This window comes from Pteropus medius, unplaced genomic scaffold (genome assembly GCF_902729225.1).
Source record: "Pteropus medius unplaced genomic scaffold, Ma_sr-lr_union100, whole genome shotgun sequence".
Lineage (NCBI taxonomy): Eukaryota > Metazoa > Chordata > Mammalia > Chiroptera > Pteropodidae > Pteropus > Pteropus medius.
The window spans coordinates 46,051,301-46,073,192 of record NW_024344378.1 but is presented as its reverse complement, the minus strand read 5'-3'; the positions used below and the strand labels follow the sequence as shown (position 1 = coordinate 46,073,192).

Genomic DNA, 21,892 nt, shown 5'->3' with positions numbered 1-21,892 from the left:
TTCAGGTCATCTAACAACTGCTTATCAAAGACCAGTACACACAGAGAATATAAAGATGACTTGGAAAAGGGGGCTTATTAGAAGAATTTATAATATAGAACCTACATTAGAAACTGCAAAAATGTTCTAACCAGAAAGCCTCCATCTCCTCCTAAGTCGCTTTTCCCTCTCTGCTGGCCCATTGATTCTTTGCTACTTGGGCTGGGGCTGATCATATGCCTCTGAGTTCCAGGACTCTCCATGGGCACAGGACAGTCTATAGCCTGGTGTGGTGAAGCACAAAGGTTCCTGGTGGCAGCAGTTCCAGGGAGTTTGTGCATAGGGCAGACACCATCTCTAGGACTCACTGGGCTCTGGGCAGGGCAGGGCTCAGGCTGTGTGTCCTCTAGACAGCTCTGTATCACATGCCTGAGCTTTTAGCTATTGTGGAGAATTTATTAAGAAAGTACTTTATTCTCAAATTCATCTGGAGAGACACTTTGAAGGCAAGGGTTCATGTTCATTTCAAATGATGTCTCAGAATCAGTTATCCTTAAAGTGTCAGGAGACCCAGGTCCAAAAACCTTGAATACTGACTTTGGTTGTTCCTCCCAATTTCCCAGAGCCTTGTTTTTGTCATCTGAAGGATGTTTTGTCATGAGGGACATGAGATGCTACTGTATGACAGTGCCAAGCACACCGAGGATGCTTTGGAAATGCAGGAAGAATAGGAAGGTAAGTGCTCACAGTCTGGTCACTGGGGGTCTCACCCAGTAGGCAGGACATGATGGAAATGGCCTCCCTGGGGTCCTACAATGGGCTTCATGCAGGTACAGGCGAGCTAAGGCTGAGGATGGGTGAGAGGCAGCACTAGGACCCAGGGGCGGCGTCTAGAGCCCGTTCAGCTGGGTAAGTTAGTTCCCAGCCAGAACACAATGTTCTCAGTGTACCCACAGGAAACCCTAAAGAGAACTGCACATGGCCTTCTGCTGGGTGTGTTCTGGTCCCAGCCTTTTATTCTTTTTCCTAACCTCAGTCCCCACTTTCACATCCTGTAACCTGCAGAGCTGCCCACCCCACCCCTCTGGGTGGGTCTCAGGGCCCCCGAAAGCAATCAATACAGGAAGCCCAAGGCCTCCCTGGCCTTCGCCATTTTCAAATAAGACCGTTTGCCTCTAACCTTGGCTTCCTGAATCGACCCTTTGTGATAGAAACTTTCCACAGTGCGGAAGGCGACACTGGGGACAAAGCTGAGTTGCTAGCTGAGGTGAGGGTCTTGGCTCAGATGCAGGGAAACAGCTGATACCTCTGAACCACCTCCTCCCTTCCTCCCTGAAGGCCAGACCCCACCTGGGATAGGGTGAGGGCCTCCATTGCTGCTGCATAAATCAGAAGAAACTGGGAGCTGCCTGGGGAACGAAGGCCAAGTTTGGAGCAGAACATCCTGTGATGTGGTTCCGAGTTTTTATTTCCACGAATGCTAGAATATGTTGTCCCACCGGGCTATTTTTATTGAATGAAAAAATTTTTCAAAAGCAAATTTCTGCAAAACCAACAACCTTCTATTACAGGGAAGGACAAGGTGAACTTTTCACTTCCTTCCCCACAGCCTATCAACTCATCTGTGGTTTGGTGTCACCCACACTTCTGTGCTATATTCAATCTCAATTTTTGTCTCCTTGTTTTTGAAGCTGCAAGAGCCAGGCTCTTAAACCTGTATTGCTCTTACAAGTTGCATGAGACTTTCAATAGTGCCTTCTTAGTAAGCTCTCAATATAGATTGCAAAATGGAGACCTACCAGCTATCTGGCCAGGTATGGAGGCCAGATCCCAGCCTCCAGGCAGAGGAGGGCCCAAAGAGAGCAAACAATGGGAGAGAGCATGTGAGATGCCAGCAGCACCCAGCCATGTTCTGGCTAACTGCGCTGTTGGAGGACTGCAAGTAAGGAGCAAACCTCTGGGTGACACACTACGTATCTGCCTCCTTAACGAGAGGCCTGGCCATGGAAAATAAACCCCAGTGATTATATTAAACTCCATTAATTGGGCTCCTTCCACTCAGGCATTTTTGTCTTTTTTCAAATACTGGTTTGTTAAGAGAGTTTTAGGGTATCCTTACCCCAGGCCTGAAAGGAGATTCTATAGGGTGCCTCCCAGACTTGTCCAGGCTCAGGGTTTCCCTTCTTAGAGAAAAGGCTTCCAAAGGCAGGCAATGCTGCTCGTCCTAGTGAAGTCCGCTCAAGCCTGTGGCCCCATGGGGTTCTAGTGTTAGTTTTTTCAATTTGCTGTGTGACCTTGTGCAAGTCACTTTCCCACTCAAGGCTTCAATGTCCTCATTAATAAAAGAAGGTTTGGTTAGACATCCCCTGTTATAGGTGGAATTCTGTCCCTTCTCAAAATTCATATGTTAAAGTCCTAACCCCAGTACCTTAGAATATGACCTTATTTGGAGATAGATCTTGACAGAGGTTATCACATTAAAATGAGGTTAGTAGGTTGAGTCCTAATTCAATATAATTGTGCCCAGATAAAAAGGGCAAATTTTGACACAGAGACATACACAGAGAGGAGATGATGTAAAGAGACATTGGGAGAAGATGGTCATCTATAAGCCGAGTACTGAGGCCTGGAAAAGATCTGTTCCTTCACAGCTGTCAGAAGGAACCAACCACGCTGACATCCTGATTTTGAACTTCCAGCCTTCAGAACACTGAGACAATTAACTTTCTGTTGTTTAAGCCACTCAGTCCGTGGTACTTTATTATGCGGCCCTAGCCCAAAATAATACAGTTGCTAAGGCCCCTTCAGTTCTTGGGCTATAGGATCCTTTCCCGCCTTGGTGGTTTCCTCTGTTCCACATGGCCTTTTTCTTCCCCTCTTGCAGTGAGTAAATGACATTGAGTGTGAGAAGTGCTTAGCACAATACCCCACATATAGTAAATTCTCATTATATATTAACTATGATGAACATTCTTAGGGTTCTCAGTGCCTGGCTACAACTCGTACCTACCGAGACCCTCTGTGCCGAAATGAGAGGTTCGGATTCTGAGCCCAGGCCCTCATGATCACTCGGGCCCTCATGATCACTGAGCCCAGGCCCTCATGATCACTCGGGCCTTCATTACTGAAGCCTTTCCCATCTTCCTCAGTGGCTTTTAAATCTAAGATTATTAAATTGGCACTTTCCAGGAGCCTAACTCTTTTTAATGGAAAACTCATTTGCCACAGAGCCAGTAGGACTAAAAGAGACTGCAGAGGCTCAGAAAGGGAGATTATTTCTCTGTCCTTGATGGTCCCCAGGGTCACGCAGAGCTGCAGAACTCTGAGGCTAAGCCTCTGTTTTCCTATTTGCCTAATGAGGACACCCCTTGGCTGGCAGTATACTGGATAAGGCTTAACTACAGGTGGGGTCAGGGCTTGTGTTTCCAGACAGCAAGGCACTGCCTTTTCCCTTGATCCTCCATCCCCGCTTCAGCTTCTTTTCTAGCTCTGGGAATGAAAACTCCTTTGTACTGTGTGGACCACGTCCTGTTTTGTTCCTGGCTCCTGAGTCCATAGGTCTCTGAGGGCCAGAGTGCCTGGTACTCCAGCTGCAATACTGGGCTGGCCAAGAGTCTAATTTTCCTTTTCATTATCAAGAGCGCTTTCAAAAAGCATTCTAGCGTTGAGCTTGTTGAAGCGGGTTCACAGAATGAGCCTTGCATCTTCTCTGGGTGATGACTCTGGTCCAGGATAGCAAAATCCTAGGTTGTCCTCCAGGCAGTATGTGTATGTTTGAGAGCTAAGTTGCCCTGACTTCATAGAATATTCCAGATTGACTATATTTTGGAGACTTTGCAGAAAGTTAAGTGAGTAGAGCTTGACTTCAATAGCTCCCAAACACGACCTTTGGATTTGCTAAACAAAGGAAATGCCCAGACTTGTGTGGTTTATCATGAAGTATATGCCTGGAGATTTCTGAGAACAAGCTGGGGAGAGAGGGCGTGGGAGGCTTTCAGGGCCAGGGAAAGGAGGAGGAGAAACCATTTAGTGGGGAAAACATCTCCCCACAGTGTCCATATACTTTACATTCAATCACGTTAGGCTGCCTCTTTCCTGTTTTTTGGCTCAAAGCCCAGAAGGGAGGCTCCTTCAGTAATTCTCTCTGAGCTTAGGACATCTGCCTTACTCTCAAAGTAAGTGAATAAATATGAATCTGTAAATGTTTAGTTTGTAGTCAGAGCAAAAATACTGTTCACCACCTAGTGGCCTACAAAGATTACATCTGCTGTATTATACTAGCCTATGGGTCTAACCCTTCCTTCCAGGCCCAGAGGAGCCTGCTTTCTAAGTTATTTATTGTGAAAGTAAGGATTCTTGGCCTCTTTCTTAGGTGTACCCTGGCTGCATCAGAGAAATGCTCTTTTGATGGCAAGTGGAGGACGGTGAACAGGGCTTAAAACAATCTTGTTCTTGCTTCCTTCTCCTGAGGGAGCTCACACCACTCCCCTGTTTACACACTGCTCCAGATACACCAAGTGACTTGGAGTTCCACAAATGCGGCCTTGCTTTTGCACATGCTGTTCCCTGTACTTGGAATGCTTATTCGGCATCCTCCCCTCTTTGCTTAGCCGGTTCACTAGACATGCTCAGGCACAGGCTCTCTTCTCTAGAAAAATTTCCTTGTCATTCCCTCTTCATTCCCACCTCCAAGACTTCTTGGCTTCCACAGCATGGAGTTATGGCATTGTATATATTCCATATGTCTGCTTACTTATCTGCTTTTTCCATTGGTCCAAGTGGTTTCTAAACCTGGCTACGGAAGTCACATCAGACCCTCAACCTAAGACTTATTGGACCCCAGAAATGAGGCCAGGGAGTCTATATTTTTATTAAGCTTGATTCTGAGGCATAGCCAGGTTTGGAAACTATTGCCCTATCATTGTATTTCTGTTCCCTACATATTACTAGAGACCTAGTAGGCCCTCAATAAATGTTTGACCCTTCTAGTTTCTTTCTGGTAACCTCTTTTCACTTCCTTCCCTTGCTAGCCCTAGACTAACAATTTGCTTACCCTCTTGCCCTTCCCATGCAAAACTGTAACCACTAACTGTTTATTTTTTCCATTCCTACTGCCAGGCTGCTAGGAGCTGCTGGTATACTTCCCCAAAGATTGGTTCCATTGCAAGTTCAAGGACTCTTAACTGCAACAAGTCCCTAAATGTGCTTGGCAATCTTCTGACTCTGGTCAGTTCTCTCCCATTTTTCACACAGACTATTCTCAACCTCCACTATTCCCACTTTTTCCTGCCCCTTACTGCAGGCAGCAGACCAACTTGTCTTCTTCGCAGAGAAGACAGAAGCCATCTGATGGGAACTCCTTCAACCTCCTGCCACCTCACCTACACATTTACCCACATTAGCACTATCCTTTTTGCCCTCCCTCTAAGAGTAATCACTCCAATTGAGCTCTGGATCCCATCCCTTCCCACTTCCTCAGAGAACTTACAGCCCCAATTATCCTTTCTCTTTGATCTCTCCCGTCATAAAATAAAAAACAAATGTCTTGACTGTGTGTCCTCTCTTAACTGTCACCCTCTCTGTCCCTCATTTTTGCCTCTCCTTCCTGTTGAACTTCTTAAAAGAGTTGCCTAGATTTGGCCTGTTTTCACCTTCCACTCACTCACTCACTCACCCACCCACAGAAGTCTGACTTTTGGTGTGGTAGAGACCGCACCACTAAGATGGCTGCTCTTGAGACAAGGTCACCAACAATCTCCTTGATAAAATCCCTTACCTCACTTAATTGCTTGGCTACACCAGATACTGCTGTTTGCAGCCTCCTGATCAAAATGTCCTTTTCTCTTGGTTTGCCTGATACCATACTCCTGGTTTTCAGGCTTTCTCTCTGGTGACTTTCTGCCAGTTGCTTTCCTGGGCTCCTCCTCTTCTGCTTGTCTCTTACATGTTAGTGTTCCTCAGGGATCCGATCCTTCCTTGGTCCAATTGTCTTCTCATTCCATGGGCTCTCTCCCTAGACAATTCCATCCATGCACACCTTTGATTTAATGAACATCTCTGGGCTGGTGAGTCCTAAATCTAATTCTGGCTCAGCTCACTCTCCTGAGCTATAGACCAATAGTCACCCACCTATTGGACATTTCCTTGAACCTGCTCCTCTTTCCGTACTCTATCTAATAGTACCACCAGTCCCTCAGCTACTACATAAGAAACTGCATGTCCTCCCTGAGTTCTCCAAGTTTGACCAGTTATCAAGTCCGGTATATGATATTTCTTGAGTAACTCTCAAATCAAATCCTGTGCCCACATGTTTAATTCAAGTTGTAATTATCTCTCACCTGGATTTCCACAAGAGCTTCCTAAAGGGCTGGATCTTACCGCCACTCATTTGCCACCATTCCCGCCAACTAAATTTTCTGAAGTGAAATCAGATTTTGTCATTCCTCTACTTCAAAACCCTTTAATTGTTCCCCACTTTTCTCAGGCTGAAGCTCAGATTCCTTAGAAAAACCCATGAGGTCCAATCCTCTGTCTCATCCCTTGCCCTTACACTTTATGAACCAGCCATAACAAAGCACCTGCAGCCCACAAAAGCATGATGCCCTTTCTCACCCTTGGGCCTTTACCTATTTTATTTCCTCCAGGTCTCAGCCTCAACATCATCCTTCCAGGATGGCTTTTCTGGTTGAGTTCTATCAGCCGTCTGATTTTATACTATCTCATGCTTTCATCTATTAGACAGTTTTCACACTTAAAATTACCCTTTTCTCTCTCTTAACATATTTATAAATTCGAGGTTAGTGACTGTGTCTTGTTTGATAGCACAGCCTCTGCATCTAGCAGGTGCTAGATACATAGTAAGTGCTCAGTAATTGTCTGTTGAATGAATAAAAGACATTTGGAAAGGAACATCCCCTGTATTGTTGCTGGTAATAAACCACATGCTGTTTCATTACTTGCCCTAAAGCGCTTATATTATAAAAATGAAATAAATCGATTCTGGAAAATGGCTCCTCTAGGGAAACTTGACAGACTGGAGAAATTAATGTATCCTGAGAAGTAGAGAAGAGCTCGTGAATGCTGACACGTGGCACTACCACTAGACCCATGTGCAGGAGCCCGTGAGGAGGGCAGGAGCCAGCAGCATCATTTGCCTTGGTTCCTCACATAGATGGGATCATGTGACATGGCTGCTTTAGCATAGTTTTTCCATTTGTTCCACAGCTTCCACCTGTCAGTGTAGTATTTTAGAGAACTCTGGGCTGAGATCTGCATTACAGTTTTGGCCCTGCCCACTACCTATTCTCAATTACTTTAGGCATTACTCCATTACGGATGCTGCACTGAAAATAGCTAGCACACCTAAAATACATTCATTTACCTCATAAATACCTATAACACACCTACTATGTGCTAGGTAGTATTCTAGGTACTGAGTATATGGCAGTGAATAAGACAGACAAGGTCTTGACATACCAGGGGATGAACTAGTTGATCTCTAAGGTCTCTTTCAGCTCTAAAATTCTGAGACTCCCTCTAACCAGATGCAAATAAACAAGGCAGACTAGTGGCAAAAAAACATGCTCCAGCTGCCTTCCCCTGTTCTCCTTCTCCCTTGGTGCCATCTCCATCTCAAACTCAGCTCTCAGAAATAGGAGATCTGGTATCATTTGTACTTTGCCTGCAACTCAAGATTTAACTCTTCCAAGGACCTGTTATTTAAGCCTTTTACCTCTTTTTTTCTGGGAAGGCTTTGTCTTGGTTGGAACTTCAGGAAATTACAAGGAGGCCTGGAAAGATACTTTAGGCAGAGTCAGGTGTTTTGGCAAAAGAATAGGGAAAGGCAGAGTAGCCTCCTCCTCTAACTGTATCTCTTAAGTTTGCCTGAAAGCATCGTCGGGCAGGTTCCTCCTCTCTCTTCCGGCTGATAGGCATCCCCTGGTCCTATTTCCTTTCTTCCACCTCTGACTTGGCCTTAAGCCCCAAAGTTTCTACCACTTCAGTATTTGGTGTTCCAATTGGGAAGGAGGGATTCAAGGATTCTCAATCATGTGGGAGAAGGGAAGTCATAGGCTGCAGAGCAAAGAGAGGTTCTTGGGTCAGGAACTTGATTTAGAGTTCCAGACCACTGTCATTACAGGGGAGTTATCGGGCATGGGATAGCACTAATAAGTGTATCAGTGAAAAATCAGGACTTTAATGCTGATCCTGGATGATTAATGTGAAATCAAAAAGTAAAATTTTTGTTGGACTATGTAAAACCAGGTTTATTTGTCTCATTACCATGAGACAAAAGTTATATGAAATTATATATCAAATTGACATGAATAATTCTTTATTAACAGCAAATTCTGCCTTCAAATTATCTAGTATATAAGGAATTAGAAGGCATAGAAAAACAGATGTGAAAGACTCAGCCCCCTTGCCTATTAACTATAATCTTGGTACCTTACCTCCTCTGTGCCTGTTTCCTCAAGTGTAAAATAATACTTGCCTCATTTATCTCACAGGGTTGATGTGAGAATCAAGACACGACATACTGCAAAGCATCTTATGCAGAGGCACAATTTCTTAGGATGGCGGCCTTTGCAGTCCTGGTATTTAGCTGTCTTCCGCCCTCTTGCCTTTCTCCTTGCTCGCTTAGGGGTCCCTCAAGGACCTAACTACATTTTCACTATACTAAATCTTAAAAGGTTATACAGACGCTAACATATAGCTAACTCTCCCTCCTAAACAGGCTATTCCTTCATTGTGCTTGAGACCTCTTATTACCAAGCACTGGAAGGAAGAAGGGAGGGCAGTGACAATGCGTATTTTCTTCAGATAGTTATTTCATTTTATTATAAAAAGTTTTAGGCTTTTCCTTTATGCAAGATACTCGAATGGGCTCAGTGGGATGCAGCATCATGCATCTAAAATAACCTCAGCTTGGAGTCTAGCAGACTTTGAGTTCAAATTCAGACCTGTCCATTTACTTAGCTATGAAGCCTTGGCAAGTAATGCTTACTCTGAGCTTCAAGTTCCTCTTCTGTATCAGGGGGTATGACATATCTTGCAGTGTTATTAAAATGTCTGTAATTAATGCCTGAATGACTGGCACATAATGAGATGCCAGATGAGTAACAAGGTCCATCTTCAAGACCAAAGCATGGTCATAGCAGTTGTGTGGATGATGAACCATAATAACCAACAGAAAAGTAAAGGGATGGAGGGGTCATCTTCAAAAAATAGCGAGGGTCTTTTTCCTGGCAGCTGAATGATCACTGTGCAAGATGCTTCAGAAAGTATTTCTGTTCAACACTAGGATCTCTTCAATTTCTAAAGTCAAAAAAAGAAACGTCCAATTTGAAGAGAAAAAAATTATAAGGTAAGTTCAAATACCAAAGGCTAAAGATAAGATAATAGTGTCTGTGTTGTAGTTATACAAATGGAAAGAAAGAGAAAATTAGTGACTGCTTCTAAACTGTCACTAAAAATACGATTTAAAGGTTTATTATAGTCTAGGTATTTTTAATTTTCCCTGTGGTAATAATCCACGTGGTTGATGCTAAAAAGCGCAATGATAGGAAACTCAGTGGTTTTCAAATATGAAACTTGTTTGGGTTGAGAAGTAAAATGGAAATAGGTGAGTTGACAAGTTAGTAATTTTTGTGCTCTGATGTGCTTTAGAGACAAGAATAGTGGGCTGAATTATCAATCAACTGCAATCTATTCCAAGTTCCAAGATTTTCTTGCCTGGGCTGTGTGATCATGGGTAGGTTTTTAACTTCTCTGTGCTCAGATTCCTTACTGACTAAATGAGGTCACCATCTCCCTGTCAGGTCGTATGTGTTAAATGTTTTGAACTGAGATTAAGGCCAATTGCTACTGGCATTATATTCATTCATAGTTAAGCAACTCTAAGCAGGTCAGGTACAAGTTATTGAGGAGAAAGGCAAATGCTGAGGCAAAATTTGCATAAAATCTAATGATACCTCCTAACTGTGCAGTGTGGACTCTGGAGTCCCATGAGGGAGAACAAAGGACACCTCTCAGCTTTCCAGGTTCTTCTCTATTATAATATAAAAATCTACTCAGATATTGTTAAGATTAATTCATATATTTCTGTAAAGATAAATATCCCTGAAATAAAGCAAATCTACCGTTTGCTTAAGAGAAATGGTTTTCAGATTCCCTTCTTATAAAAAGTAATTTGACCTCTTCCCTCTATCCCAAATCCCTGAGACTTTGAAAGGATAAAGAAACCAATTTGGAACTCTTTCAAAGGATTTATTTGCTACAGAATTGCTTGAGCCCACCAACAAGATGAACTCAGGATTTCTGTGTTTAAAGGATTTTACTCGCTGCTTTTACAAGTGCTTCGACATTCAAAAAGCAATTCTTTTTGCCAGCATTTGGCATGTCTAGAAGAGGTTAGAAAAAGGGTTAGAATCTATAGAATTAGATGTCTAAAAATAGAAAAAACCCCGAACATTTAAAAATTACTCATTTGGACAGGTCCTGAGTTGAAATCACATTCATCTGCAAAGAGAAGTGTTTTAGGTCAGAAATTCTGAATTTTATAACTCCAGATCCTGACCTCGGACTTGACTGGTGAGGCTTCCATGCAGTGCATGAATGTCAGGAGAGACGCCATTCAGTTGGCCAATTCTGGCATGTCTCCTACCTGGTTTGCGAAGTTTTATAAATCTCTTAAACCCAAGCGTCCTAGTTCCCTGACACCGATTGTCTCAATCTAACTCTCAAGGCTTTTTTAAACAAATGAACAAATTTTTTTCCTGCAACGTCACACATTTAAATATTTGTTGCTTGTGGATAGAGAGAAATCAAGTATGGATGAGAATTAACAATTCAGCAACGGAGCTGTGAATCTCTGGATGGCTATGTAAGCTGTAAGAAAAGGCCTTCGCTGGCTCTATACTTGCTGTGCACACCAGAGGTGACTATCCAAGCAAAGTCAACCTGAAGAGGGTGTGAACCCCAGCAGTTGCTCGATGGGTTTAAACCGCCACTCATCTGCCTCCAGCTCTTCTACCAAACCAGCTAGTTTTTCCATCCGAGCAACTTGCTGATCTGTAAAGAGTTAAAGAGGTAATATATAATATGACTTATTTCCCACGAGACAGTTGCCAACCACCAACATGATGATTGGTTTAAAAATAATCTCTAGGACTTTTTCTCCTCAATATTCTAATAATGGGGTCTTACTCTATGTTGATCAGAAGACTTAATCTTAAAAATAGAGTAGTACTTATTCTCCATGTTATAGTGATGTGTACTAAGATCCTAGGGTTACAGGCAATTGCAGTTCCCTCCTGCCCATTATGCCTTCAATGGAAAAATGGTCTGGTGGGGGAACATAATGCCCTGATACATAAATGAAGGGCTAGTAAGGCATGATGGAACAGAAAAGGTGCTACCAGGATCTTAGAGTCCAAGTAGACCATGAGGTATTACATAAATACTTGAAGATGAAGATGATGATGGTAACCAGCGGAGGATAACAGTTAAAGGTTTCAGAAAGGAGAGGAAAAAGCAACATAAGAAAAGCAGAAAGCATTAACTGCCCTAGAAAGCTAACCCTTTGACTTCAATTTTAAGCCTTTATTCAGACATTAAATCTGGATTAAGGCTATAGAATGTTCTTGTCTGCAGGTAATTAGAAAGTCTACCTTGCTGAATTTCAGGAGTTCGACCTTTCTGAATCCCCCTCTTCAACCCCATTCCCCACCCTCCAGTAAATTCATTCTCATAGTTAGGTATATAACATTCATGTGCTTACCATGTTTCACCTGTTTAAGTGTAGATGCTACTTGATAGCTGAAAACCGATTCACAGAGAAATCTCTCAGAGCCATCTACAAACAAAAGAGAAAAAGTTTTCTCTCTAAGGGTTTAATGGCTTCAGTAAACCAAGTAAACATGCTCATTCTTTTCCCTGCTTTTACATTCAGGGTCTGCTTTTCAGTGTTTACAAAGAAGGTTTCTGTTTCATTTAGAACTAACACTGCTCTGTTATAAAAGCTACTTCTTCTATAGCTAGAATATTAATATAGTCTCTCTACTTGTTTAAGAGTTTAAAAATAGTGTTTAAAAAAACAAAAACAAGAAACCTCAGTCTGATGTCCTGGTCAACATCCCCCGCCCCCCAACCCAATAGTTTCTTAATGTTCTCCTATTCTGTATATCAGGCAAACACTGAAAGCCGACACATTTGGCCATATGACCCTTGTGCTATCAAAACACAAAGGTACATCAAAACTCTAAATCATTTTCATTCTAAAAAGTAATGCTGAGGGAAAAATAGTTCTTGTTGATTTTTAGTATATCAAATTACGTCGCTATGACCATGACAAAACACTGCTGGGAAATTTCTGTAAACGCAAATTGTAACCTTGATTTTCCAACTGAACCAAAACATTGCAATTTGGATGGCATTAAGAGTATAGTGCAATTGCAAAACCTAGCATTGTACTGGTGCTGAGAACTGGCAACAGGAAGGTAGCTAACTCAGTTGTCACAGCACTGAAGGTGATTGTGAAATATAGGCTAGTTCATGTTATTCCTTGTCAGGCAATGGCTGATACAGCAAAACATACCCCCAAAGACATCAAGCTCATGTATGAAATGTGACATTTAGAAGGGTAGCTCGAACCATTTGGAGGAGGTGCCTTATTGCAAAAATCCTAAAACAAATGGAGGGAGAGGACATGGCTGTCTTTTTTTAGTTGGGAGTTCATGCCAGCACTATTAGGTGTCAAGCACTCACCCATCATGTATTGGTGTGTCAGCCAGGTATTAAGTGACAACAAATTAGGACTAACACATTCTGGCTTCATGCTGACTTTCACACAAAGCAGACCTTATTTTAGAATTCATGGTAAACAGTAAGAAAAACTACAGATATTGTGTCTAAATGGCTTGAATATATAACCAAGGGGGCTTCTGTCCAATATTATCTTCAAAATTGGTGCAAAATATACATATTTTTTCATACATTTTATGTATTATTTCAAAATATAATTTATTTCAGAAAGTGATGTACATTTTAGGGATAGTGTTATAGTCTTTAAATTCAACCTCTTTTCTACATATTGTGCTATATGGAATGTGATCCTATCTCCCCCTCCCATGCCCATTCCTCTGGCTGAATGTAAGTCATTTATGAGCAGATCATCTAAACTGAGCAAAAAAAAAAATTTTAATTAACTGAGTATTATATTGATCTTCATACATTTAAAGATCTAAGTAAGCTAATGGTATCATGGAGTTTTTCAGATAACTGGGCAGCAAATAACTATGAACTCCACTATGAGAAGAAGGGCTACATTAACATTTGACACCAATGATGCAATTATGGTTTTTCTACGTAGATATGTCAGTATTTATTATCCTATTCATACCCTTGCTTAAAGAGTCAAATTATAAATCGCATTTTATTTTAGAAAGAGCAAACCATAGAGAATTAGAGCTCACTTCTCAGGTGGTTTCAGCCTGAACTATCCTGAACTTTAGGACCTCACATAAGGCCGTGGGAATTACTGACTATAAGGATCAGGCCAAGATGTATTTGGAAGTGCTTGGAAGTGCTACCTTCCACTTACAGCTAATCACAGGTGCTATAAGGATAAAATGCTTAAATTATAACATTTGCATATTTCCTTTGATAATTAACTTCAAAGCAAAAGGATGTGAGCTAATCTTTCAAAATGGCACTCTATACACCTTTCTATATGCCTTTGCCACTATCACTTTGCCTCACGATATGCCTATGGAACACACTTTGCTCGTTTGCAGCTCTTTATTAACCACGAAGTCCACTGCTTCTTAGCCACATTCTATTAAATGTGTTATCTGTACCAATATAAATCCTGGAATTTCTTCAGAGAGGAGTCAGCCTGGGGGAATCTGTCTTTCACTTAGAAATTGTAATCAAACCATTTGTAACGCACCAAGTAGCAATATATCAGCTTTCCTCTTAAAGGATAAGCAAAGGTTATAAATAGTAAAAAGTTAAGTAAATTGCCCAAATGTAACACCATTGCAACACCAATAAACAGGACGCTAACAACTTCATTTAAGAGAATATTACCTCACAAGAAATTAGACATTGTCAGATAATTTATATTTCGGTGGCCTACAATGTCACTAAAATCTAGCCACTTCTGTGCTGGAAAGCAGTGTCTAATCTGCTCACTACTAATTGGATAAGGACAATCTTAGCCAAGGACATAATACTGAAAACTGCTGTATACTGCTTATGTGAGGCATCTGTTATCAGTGAGTAGGTAGGTGCACAAAAAAGTTAATTCAGGTTAACTACAGGTTATTTGGGTTTATTTATCTTAGATTTAGAGGATGTAAGATCAAGTTGAATCTGTTAAAATTATCAACAGCATCTGATCTTGATTCCTGATCATTTTTGTTCCTTAGTCTGGACAGACAGAGTAAGGAACTACTCTATTTTCATATTCAATTAAACTACTGTAAGAAAAATGGTCATGTACATGGTGTGTTAATTGCATAGTAATATCACCTATAAACATGGTAGAAGATACTTCCAAATCTAATATCCTTATTAACTCACACTTAGGAGTACTCTTTTCAACTTAACATTCTTGATTTGACGAGGATAGTTCATGTATTGCCATCTCTAGTTTTTCAGTCTGTCTTTAAATCAGCATCTTTAAATATGGGTGAAAATTTTAACCTAAGATAAAGAGTCAAAACTATGCACTGTGAATTTAAAGTTGATATAAATTCATCCTACATTAGAAAGCCAACACATTCCTTCATAAAGCATATTGGGATGGAATAAAAATGGATAGAACTGTATAACTTGTTAGAACATCAACATTCAGACAAATCTCAGAAACCTTTCTTCTTTTAATGTTTCTAAGTAATCTGGTGTATACTGACAAAGAATGCTTATAGCTTTGAGATTAAGGAGGTACCTTCAGTATTAAGTTCTTCCTGTAGCTAGAATTTAAATGACTTCGACCTTAGAGTCCATTGTTAAACAGTGATTCCTCTCCTGCTGCTATAAAATTCATTGAGCAATTTAAATGCCTCCAACTTGTTTTGTGGGAAACTTTTTAATACTAGGTCTCTGGTGCATATAATTAAAGTCATAATATACTTTTAGTGCAAATATAGTAAACAAGGCCCCAATTGTTCACTGCCTCCAGACTCGGTGATACTAACTTGAGTATTTAGTTAAAACAACTGAGAAAACGAACAGGCAAAGACAGAAGTATATACACCTCAGATGCATCATTAACTACGCTAGTTGGTCATCTACTTCACTAATCATGATCTGAATCCATTCTAGAAAGCCTTATGGTCTTAATCTTTCCATGTTTTCCTATCAAAATAATTCTTCTGTTTGCCCTGGCTTAACCCAAAACTCTGCTTTTTATTATACCTGATAAACGTGAATAAAGATCACTCCAAGATGCTGACTCTTGACTATAGTTTGTACTTTTCTTGGAGACATTTCCAGATTAAATATACTTGCTAATACTTGCAATATTAAAGGCAAAAAAGATCTATAAATAAGCACAAAAGTGCTACAATCAAGTAGATTTTGAATGTGTAACAGGTTCTTTGCTGATTTCTTTCAAAGTATGATGAATAGTTTAATAGTTAAGAACCATTTTCATGAGATTCCCCTGGATGTTAGTCAAAATGAAGATTCCTGTACTGCGCCCTAGACGAATTCAGAATCTTTGAGGTGGGCCAGAAATGTGCATTTAAATAAGCTCTTCAGGTGATTTTTATGCTCCCTATTAAGAATTTATTAATGTAGCTCCTAAAGTGACGTGAATCTGATGAATTCCAGGTACCAATGCGTTTCATGCTTACAGCCTGTGCCCTGATCTTGCCCAGCCAGTTTGCAAATGTGTGTTGAATAAGATGGTGGATAGTATGACGCAAAATCCAGTGTCATAGAAAAACCACATAGTATTGTCCTGCAGTGGGCCAGCACTGTCATCTTCATATATAAGAGTAGTATGTTAGTTTTTCTTTTCAGAATCTCTTTGATGGGCTTAATATATCTGTAGGTTAACTACATAAGAAAAAAGAACCCTATTAACCACAGAGAGATAGGCTGCTGCCAGGATAAAGCAAACTGGAACAGGAGGTCAAGAGAATTTCTGGTTCCAGTGCTGACTTTGTCTTTAACATGGTCAAATCACTTTCACTTTTCTGGGTCTAAATAACTCTAGGTGACCTCCTGATTGCCAAAGTTATTTTCAGCTCCAACATTTTGATTGTTTTAAAGATATTATTTTAAAATGGGGACAAAAGATGAAATGTGGAGCTGAAATCAGAGCAAATTTATCTCTAATACACTTAATAGCTTCTTTACAATTAACATCCATTGTAGGTCTGAATCCAATTTTTCAGCAAAAAGCAGCATGATATTACCTTCTAACATCTCTCCAGCTCCTTTGGGGTAGGTGAAAAGAGCTTTCCGTGGTGGGGCAAGGTCTGAGACACTGAAACCAGATCCAGTGACGGAACTTCCACTGACCCCGCCAGCTGAGGAGGATGATGAAGAGGCAGCCATTTCCTTTCTAGGAGAATTCTCACTTCACTACAGAGAAAGAAAAACAGCAACTGGCAAGTTTATGGGAGTGAGATTGACAACATTTCATTCTAGCTGCCATAAAAGCCAGCATAAGTTTAGGAAAGAATTAGCTCTCTTTTTTTCTACCCTCTCTACTCCCGCTATCTTTTATTGATGCCTCAGGCCAAAATGTCACTCAGGATTTTAAGTGAAAATCTGTTTATTCTTAGTTTTTCTACTTAAAACATTACTTTCTACCATTAGCGAACTGTTTATGTTGCTTGGGACTGACCAATGGTGATTTATGGATTACGAAAGGGGTGACAGGACAGTGCCAAGGTAGCAATTTGACTGAGGAAATAAATTATATGAGGATAAAACAACCATGCCTCATAGTACAGTCTGTCTTGGATACATCCTGACCAAGCCACACCAAAAATTCACTTATAAAATTTTCCAAATAAAATTCCAGAATAACACTGTGTTCTGTTCCCAAGGAAGGGGAATTAGTTAGGAAATACATATTGGCCCTTTTATTAAGAAAATTAAAAAATTTTTTCATCTAAATGTAATATACAAGTTGATCACTTGGTGGCATCCTGAAACTGGAACAAAACAGCGCAGGCAATGATCTGATTTCATGGCCTATTAGGAATAGAGCAGCTGTGGCATTTAATCCTGTCATATCAAAATAATTAAATAAATAAAAAAGTGCAAATGTAGATGAGAAAATCAATATTGAATACATGGTTCTTACAAAAGTTCAAAACAAAAACCCCTACTTTTATCATAGAAGCTTATACCACACATTTATAAGATTCTAAAAAAGTGTATTGTTTTCTTAAAAAGATGGTCTAGCACTGTGCTAATAGAATTTTCTGCCATTATGGGGGTGTTCTAATGTTGTATTTCTGTGATGTCCAACATGATAGCCACTAGCCTCATGTGGCTAGTAAACTTACGTGATTGAAGAATTGTATTTTAAATTTTATTTGATGTTAATTGAAATTTAAATAGCCATATGTAGCTAGTGGTTACTGTATTCGACAGTGCAGCTCTAGTATTTAGACTAAAAAAATGATTACATTGAATTGTACACTTTAAAATGGCTAATTTATGTTAGGCGAATTTTAAGCTCAATTAAAAAAAGATAAAAATGACTTTAAGCGGATTTTAAAAATGAATTTCCCTCTTTAACGGCCAGAGAGAATTTTGGCTGAAAAAATTTTTTTTTGCTAGTTGCAAAATGCAAATGTTATTAAAAGTTGCAACTCATTTTTGAAGGACTAGAAAAAATGAGGCAATGCTTTGCAGATAGAAATCCCATATATACATAATCCAGTTCCCTAGCAAGGAAAATGATATACTGTGCATTTCTGAAAATCTAGCTGTTCTGTTTCCTTAATTTTGTGATGATGATTTTTAAAGCTGTGAGGGCAGCAGCGCTTAGTTTCTGATTTAATCATGTGTCTGTAAGTAATACTGATTAATACTGAAGTGAGATAACGGGAACAGTAAGGCAACTTCTATAATTAGAATGTCGGCCTATTTAAAAATGCAAATTGACTAATGACATTTTCAATCTTGTATTAGATCTCCTTTCCTTTTTTTTCTCTGAGTTCTGTAACTTTCCAAATTGTACTCATATTCATGGAGGCAATAACTTTTCAAGTTAGATTCATATCCAATCCTTTGGACCACACTAGCTCAAAATATAGCTTGACAAGTTTCTAAATGCTCTTTTATAAAAAAACTGCTTAAGCAGTAATGTACCAGGTCCAAATTTCTAAGTGGATTCCTGTTGGGATCTAAATAAAGTATACAGACAACTTAGCTATCTTTTAGAGAGTAGCTTGGTCTTTTTCCCATCAGTTCAGAATAGAACCCACTGTGAACTGTTTATATCTCTCACCTAAGATTTAAAACTCTAATATTTTTCCTATACCTTGATATATGCTTATTCAGTTGCAAATGTAAGGGATACTTTATATTTTGAAATCAAGTTGCTCAGCAGAGTACTTAAGCTACTGCCAGAGTGAGGACAGCTTAAAAGGCTAGACACAGTGTGACTTCTAAACTGAATATGATCAAAGAAATTCCCTTTCATCCTATTTTCTTTCAAATTCAGAATTACTAAATGCAATACACAAAACAGCCAGGGTTGAAAAATGGAGTGCAGAAGTATCACAAAGCTAACTTTAACATAAATAAGCAGTCTCCTGCTGAGGTGGAAAGATACACCTAAGTTATTTCTAGCTTTAAAGATTTAGGTTAAATTTTTAATGCTATCAGCAGATGGTAACAAGAGTTTAACAATAAACCCTAATTTTTCACTGCTCTGTGGAAGGCAGGCATTCTGGTCACCAGCACCAAACATAACTGCTTAGTCTATACTAAGTAGCTGTTGATTTAAATAAATGTTTGCTACATGAATTAAACATTTCATAGGAACCACAAAGTTCCTTGAAGGTCATCAATTCAACTCCCTCATTTTACAGACGACAAAATAAAACTGAGGTGTAGAGGCTTATTTGCTGTGACATTTTTCAAGCAATGGCTTTGTTGGCATATCATGTGCCATGTGAGAGGCGAAACAGCATAGTAAAGAGCTCATACTCTGAAGCCTCTTGACCTGTGCTCATGTCCTGGTTTTGCTACTTAACTTACTATATAACTCTGGACAAATCACTTAACCTTTCTGTTCTTCAGCTGCCTCATTTCTAAAATGAGGATAATAATAGTACCTACCTCAGAGGTGTCATGAAGATTAATATAACTAAAGCACTTGAAACAGTTACAGGCACAATGAACATTTAATATTAGCTACCCAAAATCACTAATGCATATTTACCCTTGACCCCTTGACTCTTTCTCCTATGTAGATCTCACCTTTTCATACTTTTTAAAGTCCTAGTACACCCATGAAAAAGGTTCTAATTCTCTCCATTTGACCCTGAGTCAGTAAGCTCCTAGAGGGGAAAGGGTCTGCTCAGAAAGAGGGAAAATGTCCTCCATTAATGCTCTTAACAATTTCATTTTAAGGTTCATGACCTTAGGAAGAATCCTTATATCTAGGAAAGGGAGAAGTTGTCTTTCTATTCTCCAGGCCTAGCACAGAACCTGGATGTCATTTCCTGAATGAATGATGAACAAATGACAGAACACAGGGCTAGCCACTTGGCAACTGTTATACAGGGGACAGAGAAGCTTCGTGTCATGAAGATTGGTCCATTACTGTTTACTTTTTCTTTCTGATTCTGCAGATCAGGTTACACAACTCTCTCCGAGTAGGCCGCCAGGCCCAAGGTAGGTGGTTAGGTAAGATTTTGTTGAATGAATAAATATTGATGAAGTGACTTTGGGTTTGGCCATATCAGGGAAGCTAGGACTATTGTTACTAGAGATCTCGTAGGAGAGCAATGCTATTTTAGGCGACACAGTATGACTGCGAACACACTAAGATAGTTAAATATTTACTTCGCATACAACAGGGATGTCCTCGTATTCATAAACTACTTTCCTTCCTAGCAGACATATACCTATTTTGTTAAAAAGAATCCTTCTTTTTGAAAAAGCCTATCCAAAAGGCGCTGAAAGAGATACCCTGGCTACAATGGCAAATTATAAACAATCATTAAATTTCATCAACAAATCATTCCACCGCGTTCCACTTAAATAGCTGGATTACCATTCAAACAGATTCTGCAGCTAAAGCCAGGTGGGATGGAGAGAAGGGGGCGGTTGAAAGGAGGGTTCAGAATACCAACGATTCCCAAGCTAACTCCAAGACGCACTCCTTGCGCCTCTCCCCGCTTCCCCCACCTCTGCGCTTTCCTCCTCCTCTGTGCTGGGTTCCAAAGGGGAGACGCCATAGGCGCCGTCCCACTGCGCATGCACCACCACCCCTCGGCCCGCATGCGCAGTCAGTCCAGCGCGGCCTGAGGATATTTTCTCTTACACGCCCTCTGCTGTAGGCTCCGGTTTTCCACCCATCTTCTCCATTTTACTAGTCCCTGCAGGTAGGATTCCGGGGATCAACTCCCTTTCAACCAAGCTCCCGAGGGTCCCTGAGCCTTCGGCCACTTACCTCAACGGTTTTGGCACTTTCTTCAACAGCCCCGCCCCCAGGGCCAGCCGGAGCGGCCGCGCAGACTACGACAGGGACGGCGACGTGCTTGCGAGCGTGTTGTGGTGGGCGTGGCCAGGCTCGGAAGGCGTGAGGAACGTGCTCCCCGTGAGGACTCCGGAGTCCTTTGTCGCTTCTCCCTACCTCGGTGTACCTGTAGCAGCAGACTTCCTCTTTTCTTTACTCGTTTTGGGGTACTCGGTTTTTTTTGCTTGCTTTTATGATTCAGGGCTTTAGCTTCCCTCACGACATTGCAGGCTTTCAGCTTTCCTCTCCAAACCACCAAGAAGCAGGGTTAAATTGGCCCCTTTCAGTCCTCTGAGAAGTCTTGTAGCCCAGGGCCAGTAGGGAAGGCAGATGAAGAGTTTGCTGCCTCTGAGGCAACCCCCTCTTCTTTCAAAGCTCATGGTCTGAGAGCCTGACTTTGACATTAAAGTCTTTTTTGTTAATGGAGGTCCTGGGGAATGGGGCACTAGGGTGTACTGCCCTTAAACTTGCTAATTATGCCCCCTCTTCCTCCATTCAAGTCTGCTTTCTATGTTACTTCTCACAACATGAAATCTCTCTTTAGTTTTGTAAGCAAACTACCAGTTAAAGTGACTTACTTGCTGAGGGTTGGACCAAGTTTATTTAAGGATCGATCTGTTTTCTTTGGAATTCTTTATGTATTTTGGGCTTCAAAACTATCCAACCTATGTGGTAGAAACATCAATTGAACTTAAACGTAATCAGCTCATAAACAATTCTTTTCTCCTGAATTATCAGTTCATTAAGTAGTGACTAGAAGCTTGGCTTCTCAGTGGGTGTTGTACAGTTTGTTGAGTTGGATTCTTCCTCTCAGCAATGTTTTGGTTTGAAGAACCATGTTGGTTAAGTCATATTTTAACTATTTTTGTAGGCAGCCTGATCTAATTGTGTATATTTCAAGTACCTCTGAAAATATTCGTAAACTACTTAGAGGCTTCTTTTCTCCTAAGGGATAAGCGTATTAAATATTCCTAATTCTCTTAATTATCCTGGATAGAAAGAGTGAAACACTTCAAAGTGCTTAAACACAGAAGGTTGTATTTTATTCCTTTTAGGTTAAAGTAATAAACAAACCTCTATTCTCTCAAAATTATGGACAGACTGTATATAAAAGGCTCAGTATCTTTTAATCACTTTTTTTTTTTGAGTGCTGAATAGTTTACAAATCACTGTCTAGAGTGAGCCAGG

The 21,892-nt window shown here is 40.5% G+C and overlaps 2 protein-coding genes across 5 annotated transcripts in view; one reads left to right on the top strand and one right to left on the bottom strand.

Annotated features, from left to right (window-relative positions):
* Window positions 1-10,227: 10,227 nt before the first annotated feature.
* Window positions 10,228-20,757, bottom strand: ANAPC16 (anaphase promoting complex subunit 16). Of its 2 annotated transcripts, none has more exons than XM_039872075.1 (4): window positions 20,639-20,757; window positions 16,410-16,578; window positions 11,762-11,836; window positions 10,228-11,052 (listed from the first exon to the last, which is right to left on the bottom strand). In XM_039872075.1, exons 2-4 carry the CDS (start codon window positions 16,549-16,551, stop codon window positions 10,937-10,939), a joined length of 333 nt encoding a protein of 110 aa, XP_039728009.1. In that variant the 5' UTR covers window positions 16,552-16,578; window positions 20,639-20,757; the 3' UTR covers window positions 10,228-10,936. The 2 variants fall into 2 exon arrangements, with proteins under 2 accessions (XP_039728009.1, XP_039728010.1); XM_039872076.1 differs by lacking the exon at window positions 20,639-20,757 and adding an exon at window positions 20,240-20,394.
* Window positions 20,452-21,892, top strand: part of ASCC1 (activating signal cointegrator 1 complex subunit 1) — an 81,696-nt gene continuing 80,255 nt past the window's right edge. For 2 of the 3 annotated variants that reach the window (XM_039872072.1, XM_039872071.1), the window contains exon 1: window positions 20,704-20,871. The gene's annotated coding sequence lies outside the window, so the exon portion shown is untranslated. Of the gene's footprint in view, window positions 20,571-20,703; window positions 20,872-21,892 lie in introns of those variants that run through there. The other variant, XM_039872073.1, reaches the window with a different exon arrangement.

Excerpts from the sequence above, each read along its gene's own strand:
- ANAPC16 (XM_039872075.1), bottom strand. The coding sequence starts at position 16,551 with ATGGCTGCCTCTTCATCATCCTCCTCAGCTGGCGGGGTCAGTGGAAGT. Across the intron at positions 11,837-16,409 it reads AGCTGGAGAGATGTTAGAAG|ATGGCTCTGAGAGATTTCTC; the intron begins GTAATATCATGC and ends TTTTGTTTGTAG. Across the intron at positions 11,053-11,761 it reads ACTTAAACAGGTGAAACATG|ATCAGCAAGTTGCTCGGATG; the intron begins GTAAGCACATGA and ends AACTCTTTACAG.